At 40.4% G+C, this 15,987-nt stretch overlaps 1 protein-coding gene across 3 annotated transcripts; it reads right to left on the reverse strand.

The window, feature by feature from the left end:
* Positions 1 to 2,231: 2,231 nt before the first annotated feature.
* Positions 2,232 to 4,977, reverse strand: coq7 (coenzyme Q7 homolog, ubiquinone (yeast)). 3 transcript variants are annotated; one of them, XM_068322091.1, is made up of 6 exons: positions 4,804 to 4,977; positions 3,981 to 4,159; positions 3,757 to 3,871; positions 3,402 to 3,541; positions 2,597 to 2,665; positions 2,232 to 2,396 (listed from the first exon to the last, which is right to left on the reverse strand). In XM_068322091.1, the coding sequence occupies exons 1-6, from the start codon at positions 4,886 to 4,888 to the stop codon at positions 2,319 to 2,321; spliced, it is 666 nt and encodes a 221-aa protein (XP_068178192.1). In that variant the 5' UTR covers positions 4,889 to 4,977; the 3' UTR covers positions 2,232 to 2,318. The 3 variants fall into 3 exon arrangements, with proteins under 3 accessions (XP_068178192.1, XP_068178195.1, XP_068178193.1); XM_068322094.1 differs by having other exon boundaries at positions 3,981 to 4,512; positions 4,804 to 4,943; XM_068322092.1 differs by having other exon boundaries at positions 3,981 to 4,545; positions 4,804 to 4,943.
* Positions 4,978 to 15,987: the final 11,010 nt, after the last annotated feature.

The raw sequence follows: 15,987 nt of genomic DNA on the forward strand, positions 1-15,987 counted from the left end.
GCATGCAGCTGTTTGGTCATGGAAACCTTTTCCACTATCCAACCAAATCCCAGTTTTCGTGCTGATGCTGAGTCAACAGATAGTTGGTGATTTATATACACTTGCCTCAGCACTTACTGAGCAGAGATGCGACTTAATGTCACCTTGACGCATCGTGGCTAAGATGCTGCTCTTAAACACTTTTGCAATTCAACAATAGAATTTACACAAAATTGCCTCAATAGAAAAGTGGCATGCTATGACAGAACCACACTGGAGCAACGACCCACTCTGACACAAACGTTTGCAAATACAGACTGAGTGGCTACGTGCTTAATTTGATACCAAGGGACTGAAGGAAAGACCTGCAGGTTTTCCATGCAACCTACTGGTTAGTCTACCATAAACTGCAGTAAGGCCTGCTGACAGACAGTCTGCATACATCCAAGCCAAGGACTAAAAGAATCTGTATCCGAAAGCTTTGATTTATAAGAATATGTACTGCCCATACTGCTGAAAATTTACAACTGCAAGACAGTCCCAGTTTGCTTCAGTTTTACTGCCTCTTTCATAATATAGGTGCCAATATTTCAGTCAGGTTCAGCAGATTCCTTTGGACATAATTCTGAGAAAGACCAAACAGTTCATGTGCCTGGTGTCCACAGAGAGATGAAGAATGAAGGTTTCTGTTTCAGTGAAATTCAGATGACAAATGCCTTTGATTTCAATTTTATCCATAGTTAAAAATAACCAGTTGTTTAAGATATCAAGTTAATGGCTGTTGGTAAACACTCAGTGATATATTTATATTTAATAAGAAACTTCTACCAAGGCCATAACATTTGGGTTGATTTCAGTCTTATTTCACATTGTAAAAGAATCCTATAACAAATCCATGTGGACGGGGCCTGAGATGGTTTGGACATGTCCAGAGGAGAGATAGTGAATATATTGCTAGAAGGATGCTGAGTTTTGAACTGCCAGGCAGGAGGCCTAGAGGAAGACCAAAGATGAGGTTTATGGATGTAGTGAAAGAGGACATAAAGGTAGTTGGTGTGAGAGAAGAGGATGCAGAAGACAGGGTTAGATGGAGGCAACTGATTCACTGTGGCGACCCCTGAAGGGAAAAGCCGAAAGGAGAAGAATTCTGGTTTCCTAATCCAGATTCATATCACCCCCATCATCATCTTTGTAAGAATTTAATAGAAATCTGTCTATTAGGTTTTGCACGCTCTAGCTAAAAGGCTAATGGTATTACAGCAGTGCTTTGATGTAAATTCATGCTACTTGCCAACAATGATAACACTCCAGCAATAACTGATGTCAAACAGAATAATGTTTGCCAGACTCAACATTTCAGTTTCCTGTGTAAGCATGTAATGAAGATTAGATAGGATATTAGACCCATGTAAACATGGTGAATTATCAGGGGATCAATACTTTTATTTTGCTGCCTGCAGCAGCCAGGAATCCAATCACCATCAAAGGACTTCATTTACTGGTTAGTCTCATCAGCTCCTGCTACTGATCATAAATCACAGCACCAACACGTCTCTAGTGGATGAAAAGGCTAAACCATGGCTAAAGTGCCCTTCAGTCAATACTCAATGTACAGTAAGGGCAAACTGATATTTACTAGGAGGGAAATGAACACCTTACTCAACTTGCTGAAAGGCCTAATGGAGCCCCTGGACAAGCCTCTCGTCAATCCCACTTCCTCGGTGACCTAATGTACCCAGAACAGCTGTGTGAGGGTGCTTAGCATTAGGCCAGGATGACAAGTCATTGCTCAGCTTGATATATGAACTACTACATGTGGAACAAGAGTTTGTTGAAGGGTACGGTGGGTGTTCATGCTACTTCAGTAACAATATGTCCTCATTACATGTATTGTAGGTATTTACTTTTGGTGATGATTACACGACAACTCCAGCTGGTGCTGCACTGACCGAAACAAAATCTCTTAAAATTCTGTCTTAGCTAAGTTGAGCATGTCTTATCAAGTACAGGTAGCAAAGAAAACATAGAATTTACACTGGGAGTACTGATTACAACTGCTCTGACAATGATTCCGCTTCTCATAGATTGATTTTTAAATTTGTCACTCTTGTGTAGACAACCTTTCATGACACAAAAACAAATACATGCAAAGAATAAATTATGCATTTGATCACAGCAGTCAAATGGCTGCATGTACAAGGTGCATCACAAGGTGTTTCATTTGCAAGAAAAGAAGAGACATCAAGATCTGAGTGAATTTATTATATTTATATTTTTACAAAAATTGACACAAAATATCAAAACATTGATGAAAATTTGTCGTAATTTCAAGAAGAATTTTACACACGTTCAGAAATACATATTGCAGCTTTGCAGCCCAGCTGTATTGCATTTTTCAGTAGCCAGTACCCGGGTACCTGAAGAAAAACATACTCATTAATACCACAGACCTTTAAATGACGTCTGTCGCACACTGCAGAAAAAAAAAAAGTCTGACAATTAATGACTTAACCATGTCTGTTTAGTTCTTAACATGAATGAGTCTTTTGATAAAGTATCTTCTGGACATCTAGCACAGCAACACAATTCAACAGAATGGAAAATAAAAAATACTCACTTTTTCAGCATCTTGCTCCAATCCTGTGTCATGATGCTCCAGTTCGTCATCTCTAAATTCCTTGATTATCTGTTTTAAAAAGAACATTCTTTACTGAGTGATGGCATTATTTCAAACTCTACAATGGAGAATAATTGCTTTTTGTCATTTTCCACAATCCTATTTTAAAGACACACCCTATGGATTGGCCATACCTCTGGGTCAGAAAAGCTAAAATGTAGCCAAAGACAAATGATTAATAGTGTTTATCTTATCTGTCTTTACTGAGGAGATGAAAATTGAACATGTGCCAAATTTAGAGACAATAACATTTTCTTTTGCAATAACACATCCGTACTTGAGGAATATGGGCAAAATACTGAGTCTTGACTCCTAACTTCCGTTTGAATTAACGCAGATACCCAGCAAAACCCATATTTCAGTTTTGCTTACTACTTACAAAAGTATTAACCCTTTCTTAAAGAACCATTACATATGAAATATTAATGTTAGATACCATTTTTCAATGTGATACTATATTTCAATGTTACACAATTTCAGTGTGTTATAAAAAACTAAACATACCAGCTGCAGGTCTAAAGAATCTACTCTGAAAATGGCAAAGAAAGACAAACCGTTTGGACCCGTGTAAATGAACGGCCCAGCCTGAATCAGTCAGTTAGCACTAGCATGCCTGTGGCTCTGAGAGGACGTTCTTTATGTTACACTAAGATGCAAATCCCTGTCACGCCAACCTGAGACAGGAGGGCTAAGCCTGTATGGAAAAGCCCTAAAAGCGACCAAGAGAAATCAGCGGCTGGCTCACTTGTAACAGCTCAGTGTATCTCTCAGGGTCCTTCTCCATCAGAGCTCTTATCTGACTGTTGTAGTGTTCGGATATACTCTCTTCCACCGCCACAGTGCAGGCCATGGCTCCTTCTTTACCAAGCAGTGCAGTGGAGGCACCTGGAGTACATTTAGAACATAATCACCTGTTACATGTTATAGTACCTTTAACTTAATTCGTGTTAAATAATCTGTAATGAAAACTCAAACCAAACTAAAAGGCATAATAAAAAAAATCCAAATCAACAATTGTCAAAAACTATTTATAACTAATGCATTTATTCTAATCTTCAGAGTAAACAGTCCCATGACATGGCCATCTGTGACGCACCAACCTAAAACAAACCCAGCGATGTTCCAGAGGGGTAACAGTGCTGTAGGACGTACTCGGTTCTCAGCCAGAATCTCATTGAATTTCTCAAGATGTTTTTTTTCTTGATCCCACATTTCCTTACAAGAAAGAAAAAAAGAAAATTACTCTTAAAACAAAATAAAATACTTAAATTAATTTTACAAGCAGTGGACGGAGTCACATCCTTCTTCAAAGCTTAGTCCATACCTGGATGAGAGGTCCCGTCCTCGACCGGCCCAACACTGCCATCTGTCCGGCATAGATGCGGTTAGCCCCGTATTCACCCGCATGATCCACGCGCAGGATTCTGTCCAGCATCTCCTTCTCCTCACTGTCGCGTGGGGGCGGGACCACACTGTATGCCCGTGACGTCATCTGAAGGGGCCCTGTGACGTAAGGCGTATGGTTAACTTAAAGCGCAATAAAAGAAAAACATGATGACATTGAAGCCATTTTTTTTTTCTTTTGGTTTTCATAATGAACCTTCAAGACTGTATGTTCAAAATGGGACGTCATGATAAGTTTTTATTTTTATAAACATTTAAATGGTCATGTACGGGGCTATAACGCTGCAGTGTTTTTCCTTTCCTTGTCAACACGGCGGACCCGGGTTCGAGTCCCGCTCTGTGCGGAGTTCGCATGCTCTCCCCGTGTCTGCGTGGGTTCTCTCCGGGTTCTCCGGCTTCCTCCCGCCTCACGCCCTATGCCGCCGAGATAGACCCCGGCTCCCCGTGAGCCGCTGCGGCGGATATAACGTTAGTAATCTGAATGTCTTGAATTAAGTACAGAACAAATAAAAGGCAAAAGTTGGACAACTTTGGTTTTTCACAGCTGGTCGGAGACAGTTTGTCTTCAAACTGCAGACTTAAACGTCCACCACAAAAACAACAGCAGCTACGCTTGTTTAAAAATATATGAAACAAGACGTCATAAATATACTCTATACAAGTACCGGACAATGCGTGTTTTTAGCATTTCAAACATTTCTGCTAGCTGTTAGCTGGAGCTGTGTCGGTTAGCTAGAGCTCACCTTTGCATTTTAAACACTGACGAATCATCGCAGCTCCGACAAGACTCGTCCAGGCGTGTGACGCGACATGTGTGGCTCTTTGCATCGTATTCTACGAATGGTTAGCAAACAACAGACGGAAACAGTGTGTTGACTGTCATTGGAAATGTCAGAAGCCAGGTGTGGCGCGGGTGTATGACGTCATCACGTTACGTATTACGCAAACCTTTAATTCAATTCAAAAAACTTTATTTGTCGCCGAGGCACGGAGGTTTGCAGTACTGTACTGTATTACAAGGACAATATTGATGCAAAAAATGGAAATGCAGAGTTTAAAAAGAGAAAAGACAAATACACACATACACCAACACACACACACACGCAAACACACACAAACACACACACGCACAACCCTGGATAGAAAAGGAACTCCGTTTTTATATGAAATCTAAGAAAATTCTAAATAGGTCTGAATAATTCATTCAAAATTCATACATGTCTATTTTTTTGATTATTTTTTTGAATTAAATAAAATGAATGACTTTTCTGGTCCAGTACCATCAGTCAGACATGCTAATAATTTAATTCTTGACTACCTGTTTGGAACTGTGTTATATCACACACATTATTCACAAAACTGCACTACATTCAAGTTCCCAGCATCTTAAGTGAATGGTTTTTGGAACAAAAGATTTAACTGATATGGGTCTGTATTTGAAGTACATAAGTTTTTTTAAAAAAGGCTTGGTGGCATTTTTATTTTTTTATTTGCAATTATTTATATATATATATATATAATTATACATACTGTGGCATTTATTGGCTTAGTTATGCAGAAGGACCTCCTACATTATCAGCATGTAATATCAATATCTGCTTATTGTAGGTTTGCATCTCAGACAAGCATCTCCTCTGTCAAAAGGCAGAAACCCAACACAAACAAATCCACCCTTAGCAGGCAATTTTGAGTTCATGTAGTTCACCTGGCCTCTATCTTTTGCCTGTGGGTGGATGCCAAGTGTTTAAAAGAATAAAGTAAATACAGGAAATTACATTTTGGCCAGACACTCTCAGCTTTTCTGTGTCAAACAACTCATGAGTGAATCTTTTGTTTAGGCTTGTTTTGTAAGATTAACCATAGCAAAAAAGGCAATTTTGCCTAGAAGAGCGAGCCGATGAAGATATTGTTGATGGTCTACAGGTGGCAGTGTTGCCCAGATCAATGCTTTCTGGAGTTAAATCTTTTGTCCTGTTTTGACAATCATTTTAGTTCTCATCAACTATGTGTCCCTGCAGTTGGGCCCTATGAAACATATAGCATGACAATCAATAAGATGAATCCATTTCATAAACAATTTACATAAGCCTAGATAAATCAGTGACAGTATCAATATTTGCTGTCACTGATTTATTTCATTACAACTTTCATTACAGTACACAGCATTATTCACTAATTCCCTTACAACTGCTGCCTTTAAGGCAGAGAACAAAGAGTTTCTGTATAGCACATAAAATAGTGCTGGGATGCAGGAATCTATGGAATGATGGGGTTGAGCGCTGTGGAGCAGAGACGGCCGTGAGTAAACAAGGCAAGGACTGTGAATGGAAGCCTGTCTCGGTTTTCTCTGTGTGTGTATTTGTGTTTTTGAGGTGAGACACCGGTAACGCATTTGCTTATCTGTCTGTCTGACTACGAGTCGCTGCGCAAATGTGGCTGCTCATCAGTGCATGTGGGTTGCCTTTGCTCTCTCTGGATGTGTGTGTGTGTGTGTGTGTGTGTGTGTGTGTGTGTGTGTGTGTGTGTGTGTGTGTGTGTGTGTGTGTGTGTGTGTGTGTGTGTGTGTGTGTGTGTGTGTGTGTGTGTGTGTGTGTGTAATTCAGTGTGTCAGTGTGAAAGTTATGAGTGTGCATGTAGGTGACAGGTGTTAGTGAGGTTGTATTATTAACCGGGGGAGGTGGGTAACTGGTTGCTGCAGGGGTCAGAACCCATAGGGAACAAACATTTTAGCATGTATCCTGTGACTTTTGGTAGTTCAAGCAAGTGCTCTTTTTTTTTTTGGAAATTTAAAATTCTACAGATAAATATTAAGAAGGAGAGTCAATGGTTACCCAATGGTGTAGCAGGAATGGTCTTTTTCTGTTTGTTTAAAAGCTACACTCCATCCATCAATCATTGTCGTACCTCTTATCCACCATGTGGGTCACGGGTCTGCTTAGCCTATCCTAGCTTGCTGCAGTTGAAAGGCAGCGTACACAAAATGAAAACATGAAAAACAAATTAACATTTTATCACCTTTGAGTCAAAATCCAATATTTCTGTTCTCTACCAACTCCTGATGGAAATATCTTATTATTTAGCTGCTAAAGGCTCCATATGTTCACTGGCTGGTTGATAATTGTGTTGGCATAGTGTGAGGCAAAAATTAAAAAAATATCTCAAATTATTCACAAAAAACAAGTGAAGGATGTTTTCTAGGGTCACTAATGATAATTATAATTAAGTGTTGGATTTCTTTCTGAGGAGGTGAGGCAGGGATGAAGACACCAGCGGTGGAATTGATGGAAAGGACCATCTGAAGAAAGTGTACGGTTTTTGCTCTTGATTGCGTTGTCACTCATGAGCAAATCCACAGAGCCAAAGGAAAAGTGAGACATTAACGTGTGTGTGTGTGTGTGTGTGTGTGTGTGTGTGTGTGTGTGTGTGTGTGTACCTGCACGTATATGTGTCTGACTGTGTTTGTATAACAGTTGCATGCATCAATGGATGTGTGTGAGGCTGCACAGCCTTGCTCCAGGGCTCTGGTCAGACGGTTCATAGCTGTGGCTAAGCGCCTCTAGACTACAGTGAGTCAACAACGTCTGCTCCCACCGAGAGGAGACGTGATAGTCCTCTTCTCATTTGGCCTCTGACTGGTGTGGTCGCTTGTGTGAATGATTTCAAACTCAAATGATTTATTTGTCCAGATGTAAAATACTGTATATGAAAGAAAAAAGCCTATGTGTTTCACTTTCACAATTTTGTTCTTGATAATTGTGTGTGTGTGTGTGTGTGTGTGTGTGTGTGTGTGTGTGTGTGTGTGTGTGTGTGTGTGTGTGTGTGTGTGTATGTGTGTGTGTGTGTGTGTGTGTGTGTGTGTGTGTGTGTGTGTGTGTGTGTGTGTGTGTGTGTCACACAGCTCTGCACATCCTCACGGTAAAGAAAGCCACACAGACTTTGATCATATATGATAATGTCTTCTTCTTTACCCTTCGGGGGTCGCCACAGTGAATCAGTTGCCTCCATCTAACCCTGTCTTCTGCATCCTCTTCTCTCACACCAACTACCTTCATGTCCTCTTTCACTACATCCATAAACCTCTTCTTTGGTCTTCCTCTAGGCCTCCTGCCTGGCAGTTCAAAACTCAGCATCCTTCTACCAATATATTCACTATCTCTCCTCTGGACATGTCCAAACCATCTCAGTCTGGCCTCTCTGACTTTATCTCCAAAACCTCTAACATGTGCTGTCCCTCTGATGTACTCATTCCTGATCCTATCCTTCCTGGTCACTCCCAAAGAGAACCTCAGCATCTTCATCTCTGCTACCTCCAGCTCTGTTTCCTGTCTTTTTATGTATGATAATATACAGTAAGTAACATAAATCCTTCCTGCTGCTCCACGGTGCACTGGAGTGTACCCTGCCTCATGCCCAAAGTCCACTGGGATTGGCTCCAGCTACCCCGCGATCTGCAACAGCAGAAGAAGCAGAAGATGGAAAAAATAAATCCTATTAAAGATGAAAGCTCAAACTTAAGAAAATTTTACATTTGGGTTTGGATCCTACATTTCCCAGAATGCAACTTCATATCATTCATGGGACCCCCACTGTCTGGTAAGCGCCTACGTCTTTTAAAGATTGCACTTCCAGGTTGGAAGCCAGTACAACTCATGACATCATCAGATGACATCATAGGGTCTTTTACAGGAAGCACTCAAATGTACACCTGTCTTCACATTGCTGTGCTTATAATGAGTAAAACTGACCTCATGTAAATTACAGTAGTAAAGGTTGAATGAAAATGTCAGACTCAGATGCACAAATGGGAAAACTATCTGTTCTCTACTTTATGCCATTTGTCTTGCACAAAAATGATCTAAACTGAGTTGACCTTTTTGTTTTTTGTAAAAATAGCATTTCACCTCCTACTCATGAATGACAGTATTATCCGAAGCCCTTGTAAAGAGTTTATGTACATGTACTTAAACCACATGTACTAGTGACCAGCATAATAAATGACCACACAGAACCAGCGCAGACTTGGAGATAAAAACAGAACCCACAAACATACCACATGACTTACGCCATCGCCCAGCCCTGCCCAAGAGTAGAGTTAATTGTTGATTCATAGATATTTTATATGTACATATCATGGTTGGTTTACGTATCCGTTTCTATCCTATGGGACACATGTTCATGCCTGAGGAACAGGATGTATTTCACCAGACCTGCATGATTTAGACTGTGAGTAAACACTAAGACCCCCCCCCCCCACGACCCCACCCCACACAGGTAGGGGCCGTGTTTGTGCAATATGCTAATGCATATTTAAGATACAGTATATTGAAAATTAATTTTTCAGAACAAAGCCAAGACAAGAAAACATAAGAATTGACTTTGTGTGGTTGTATTTTTTTTTTTAAACTTAAACATTGAAGGTAAGAATTTAAATTACTGTACGTACATTTTCCATTACATGTACATTTTGAAATACAGTGGGACCCCTTTTAATTAATCTATATAAAATACTTCAAATCAGTCTTTTGGATATCATGAAACAAAATCATTCTGTAAAAGGATATAAATTATCTTCAGTGTGCTCATACAGAATTGGGTTGTGAAAGTTTTTATCCCTTGACAATATGCATTCTTAAAAACTTGGTATCCAACTCAAGAAAAATAACTATGTGTCTGAAATTGCTAGAACCTTCAGTCAAGAAAGAAATTAACATTATGTAACATTCTTTCAAATGGCAACCATTTGCTTGTGGTGGTATCCCTCTGGAAAAGACAAGATGTCATTTTCTCGTTTAAATTCACCAAGTCTCTTAAAAACCACCGGCTAATCCTTTTTATAGATGGCTGGATGAGATTTAAACTAGAGGAAAGTGATTTCTCCTCCATTATCGAATTGTTTACACTCAAAATTCTATCTTGTAGGCCATACAGCCCAGTTAAATCACGCTTTTAACTGCCTGTTTTCATGGACAGTGGAGAGTGTATTTAGCTATGTCTGGTACAAGTTAAATGGCCCTTGTCTGTCTGGCACTAATCCGTCCAGTGCTATTTTTTTTTTATGCCGGTGGCATGGGAGATAAAAATGTTTAAATTTGGTTCTTATTGTGGGGCAAATTCACTTATGCATTCTCAGGAATCCATTTATAAGACCCAAAGCTGTCTGAAGGAGCCAATAGTATAATAACCAAAAATTACATACATGGCCGGTCGACACAGGGCCATTTAAAGGAAACATGTAAACAAGCTTGATAAAATAAATCCAAAGCAGCCTGCAGCCTGAAATGTACCTCTATGGCAAGCTCAGCCACATCAGATGCTTTATATGAAGAAGGGCTTCTCAGGATGAGAAAAAACATGATGTACTTAAACAGAAGGGTTGTTCGTTTTCCAATAAAAGGGTTTATTGCTCATATTTACATAGTTGCTTCGTATACAGTCAGCATGTTTTTAACATTTACAATTATTTTCAGACACAGATGGATATACATTTATGGAAACAATCCATTTAAAGAGTATGAAGTGCAAGCCAAGCACCCCTTCATCTATAAAACCCGTCATTTAACCAGTATTTCCTGTTAGCCACAGGATGTGGCTCTCGTTTGCTTTGCCTCGTCGGCATTTGCTGTTCTATATGGTTTTCCGGATGTCAGGTTTGTACACTTTGATTTGATTGTGGGTTTACAACATAGTGTACAAGTACATGCAGTACTGTAAAACAAACTACCTAACTTTCGGAAAGTGAGTGATTTTTGTGTGTGTGGCCAGATACATGATTTACTGAATTGTACACTATTAATTTTCAAAGCATTTTTATTACTGGGCTTAAATAGTGATGAACAGTATAACCTAGAAATACATTATAACAACAGCATCACTACTTCACCACATTGTACTCATTCCATTTGTTTTCCACCTCGAAAAAGAAAATGTTTTTTGGAGTGTGCAGGGAGTGGATGATTCACTAATAAATGTCTCAACCACAATGTTGGCCTCCCCCTCAGTTTTTCTTGGTGATATTTTTAGAGGGTGCGAGCCACAATCCACAAAGTGAAAAGGCGAGGAATTGTTTTTGTTGTTTCTCGTCTTACCACTTCAGTGCGGTGACTTGCGATGAGCTGGTGGCTCTATACGTCATAGGAGACCAGAGTAAGTGGGTGTCAGGCTCCGAGCTCTATTAAGGGGGGAGCCAGCCTCCTAGGTTATTGGGTAATGAGTGACAGGGAACCGTCCTGTGGATTTCCACTCATATCTATTTTAGGGTGGCTGCAGGTCTGTTTTGAGTTTAGAAAGAAGCCACAATATCCTATTAAGCATTGTTAAAGTAATTGGGTGGTGTTTACTCAGAGAGCCTGACATTCCTGGTTAAACTGAGGCTCCTGAGCTTGTTCCAGGACTACGCAACACAAAATGAGGGTAGACGGATGGTCATATAGTGACATGGATGAGGTGAATTAATGTATAGATGAAAGATGAATGAATAGGATGATTTGTAGGATGTGTGGAAAGAAGTGCGGCAGTGCTACTCATTTGATGTACAGTGCACCCTCGTTACTTGCGGTTAATGCGTTCCAGGAACCACATGTGAATAACGAATTCAGCGGTATAGCGACAAACTATTTCTCTTATTATTTACGGTAATTTAAACATTTATAAATCCTCCCCATATTGATATTAAACCACCTTCTATCTATATTACTTTTTCCCACCCTCTGATTGACTGTTTAAAGCACTTTTGTGTCTCTACATCCCGAGAATCACGTAGAGCACTCCCGGATACCGTCAACCAATAGAATGCACGTACGGTATCACGTGACTACCTACTAAAAATCTGTAAAGAGGTGAAGTCACATGCGTGAGGGATTACTGTATTTTAGAAATGCTTGTGCTTACATAGTACATGTGTAAATGTGAGGATGAAGGCAAATCACATGGTTTTGTTTAAAAAGGAGAGTGCATGTGAATAAACACTGCTGTGAATTCACCAACACTTGCCAAAGGGATCATCTGTATTCCCAGCATTGTACAAGAAATGAAGCAGTTCGATTCCTTCCCTGCAGCTGCGTCAGTCCAGCGGTGATGGGATGTCCAGAACATTGGCTTTGTTTGGATGGATCATCTGTGAGGCACGAGTAGTTTGGACACATCCTGAAGTCACCAGTGGATCACACATAAAATAAACGCCAAAAATAAAGAAAAATTAAAAGAAAGGCCCTTCAAATCATTCTCAAAGACTGCAGATAATTTTAGGGACGTTTGTGGTTATAATGGAAACATGGAATAGATCACACATGGAAATACAATTATTATTGATTCATGTGCCTCTCGCAGACATTGTGCATCATGTGACATCTGTGCTACATAAAATAAGCTAGACTGAATCACGTCAGCCGCCGCTCTTGACACATGTGACATATGAATAGTTCTCTCTATAAAGATAACAATGGCAAATGTGTTTGTTCTTTTCAAATCTGATGAAACTCAGGAGGAAGTGAAAAAACATTCATCCTTTCAGTGATGACTGTGTCTTTGAATTTCCTCTATTTTGCTGTTGAAGTGCAAATAACACAAGATGTCAATAGCCAAGCAGTTAGATAAGTTTTTCCATTGATACGTTTTGCATTGAGGAGAATGTCTTTGTGCTATTGGTGTGTAATTGTTGTCAAAGCACAGAAGCAATAAATGCAAAAAAAACAAAACAAAACCAGATACTCAAGTGTTTATTTAAATTGTTAGTTTGAGGGAAGCTGCAAACCAAATCCTGTGTGTGCTACCTCTGCCATTCCCCCAGTTGGCTGTCATCCCGAGTGGTTTTCGTCTGAAAGCTAATCACAGCGCAGTCCTATCCAGACACCTTCTAGTCCCGCGGCAGTATGATGATGGGAACTCATCGACTGTCTGAGAAGAAAAAGAGCATCTTTACTTTGTCTGAGGTTTGGAGTTGTTGGGCTTAGTCACAAAAACCCCCTCCAAAAAAAGTTTGTAAAAAAATTGGGCTAAGCATTTGCTTTTCAAATTCTCCATTGGTTATGTGGCTGAGGTTGTGCAGTGTGACTGTAAAGCACAGCGAATATGCCAGATTCTAAATCGTCTGATCGGTTTGATGATGATATTAAAGTAATCTGAATGCTTTTTTTAGCCGGCCTGCCTAGATTCTCTACTTTGGTTAGCGTGTCTCCTCATTGCCTGACTGCAGGCAATGCTACGTGGCTAAATTACAAAACAATAACAAGCTAATCTCACACTGATTGAGCCCAAATTGCAGATTCATTGCAAGAGCTAACCCAGTGGCACAAAACAGACACACACACACACACACACACACACACACACACACACACACACACACACACACACACACACACACACACACACACACACACACACAGAGCGGTGAGTGCTTGCCTGCTTAGCAAAAGAACAGGTGCTGCAGGAGTAGCGGATGCGACAAAGGAGATATTGGCATGAAGAATGCACCCACAGATTGAAAATGGACTCAGCAGCCATAGATATTGACATTGGAACAAAGCATAAACCTGTAGTATTGAAGGATACCACGCATATCTCCTTGTTGGAATTCACATGGTAGCATAGCTGTTGTAGTACGGTGGTGTGTGTTTGTTTGTGGGAAGCCTAAAGGAAGGTGTGGTATTATATATCCTTCATCTTTCTTCAATCAAGTAAACTACAGTTTTCAGATGAAGAGAGAAACAAAGGAATGAAAGTAGCTATCCAGCTCTGATAGAAACGTCCTTTACTGTGATGTTCATTAAACTACAGAATAGTTCTTCAAACAGAAACATTTTGCACCCAACTGTTTTGTTCTGTTTCCACGTTTTCATGTTACGCTAAGTCAATAAGCCAGATGTTGAGTTACAATTTGACTTTGACTTGACTTGACTTTGACTTTGATTAGGTACAAGAATGGGATCAGTTATATTAAGAATTGTTGGTGGGTTGCAAAGGCAACTATGTAGAAAAGTGTGCGTTGAGCGCTTTCTTTAGTGTGTGAGTACAGGAGATCAGGATTTGGAATTCTGATGATTGAGTCCTCAACAGATGCCGCAGCAGCAAGGTGGTAAATATCTTTACGCTCATATCTTTCACAGAGGTATGTGAGGCTGGTTCAGAAAGTACGACATGGACATGCATCTTAAACACACATGCAGTGTTTTTCTCATCAACTCATGAGGGGCATGTTTAAAGCAGAATCAAGGTTAATCCCAGCAACAGAGCGAAGCCCCAGGGGCAGAGCAAAAGATGGTACTGCGGGTAAAACCTGAAGGGAGCAAAGCGGAAGGAAAGGCCCCGATATAATTGCTTGCATAGGCTGATGCCTCCGAATTTACTGGCTTCACTGGTGCTGCGCCATTTAAGGTGCTTATTTAAGAGCTAAGAGAGGGTGAAAAAATACAGAACAGATATTTTGTTCAGTTGTTTCTTAATTTGTTTTAGACCCCTCCCTTTGCTTTGCTGTCTCTAAATTTGTCTCCCCTTGCTCAAACGTAAGAAGCCAAAATGACACCATTATTTTGACTAGACTGTTTTTCCTCCCAGTGAAGAGGCCAGAGGAAGTGTAGGTGACCTAGACTGGTTAACCACTGCTTTACCACGGGTTGGCTGGGGCACTGCCACCCCCGCAGCCACCCTGTGCATTCACTGCCTGCCAGGTCCACATTACTACTACTACATGCCATGACCGCAAGTGGCCCCAGTCCAGTGACAGCCTCCCATTGGGTCATTGCTGAGCAGTTTTTACTCCCTCCATTGGTGTAAACAGTCTGTCGTCTGGCCATCGTCTGGCACGGAGCTCGTTTGGGTCGTATTTACGGGCCAAACAAGTGTATGTTTTTTGCACCTTAATTTATTTTGGGCCTGCACCAGCCATTTGCACAGCTCTTGGTCTTCGTTGCATGTGCACAACTCTGCATGTGTTGTTGTTGTGCTGCTTTTTCTTCATGAGTTGCAACACATCAAACCTCAAGCGCTTGTCTGGCTCCGATCAGCTGAAGAGTCTTGGCTCAAACGCTGCAGTAAAGTTTTTTATTCATAAGGCAACAGGGTAGATATGAAACCATATTGCCTCCAGACAAAATAGACACATTTGTGTTTGCATGCTTACCAAAACCCTTATGGAAAAAAACTCACAAAGAAAACACATTTAAGAAAACACTAGTTGATGATGGTGCATGATGTACACTTGGTCCACATGGCATTTGCCCCCAATCACACATTCCCAAAAATGTCCTCTTGCAATTATGAGGTCCAGATGTTGTCATCTGTCTACTGTTGATTAGAAAGTACAAATTTACCAGCCAGATCAACAATGTCAATAATGTAATTGAAAACAGCAAGGAAGCCAGAGGACAGTCTCTTTATGGTGTGATTCAGGACAAAGAAGGTGTACTATAAACTCTACTGCGACACATACACAATCCACCCAATCCCACTGGTTGTGGTACACTGCCTGAGGTGTTTCGGACCATTTCTTATTGGTACCAACAATCCACTCAGGCTGGAGGACTTAGACATAACACAATAGCTGGATAGACCGTGGATATAGTTTTTGTTTAGCGTTGTCGGACAGTTCCATTAGTCTTTGCTGCACTGATTTATTTCATCTTCATTCACCATCAGTCAGAGTTGGATTCAGCAAGATAAACTCTGGGGACCCCAAATGTCATTTTGAACTTCATCACCTTCTCACCACACTTCGTAAAACAACACACACAACACATCAGCTTAATTTTGGTTATATTTAACTACAGTTGTAATTTCAGTTTAATATTCTAATCCAACTTTTAAAAATAATGTCATTTTCATTCATGTGTCATGTTACATAATTCTCATCATCTTATAGAGACGGCTGCAGTGCAGCATTAAAAACGCTCACCAGAGGAGCCTGGAGGAGAAGCATAAAGTGATGACTCATT

This window comes from Antennarius striatus, chromosome 8 (genome assembly GCF_040054535.1).
Source record: "Antennarius striatus isolate MH-2024 chromosome 8, ASM4005453v1, whole genome shotgun sequence".
Lineage (NCBI taxonomy): Eukaryota > Metazoa > Chordata > Actinopteri > Lophiiformes > Antennariidae > Antennarius > Antennarius striatus.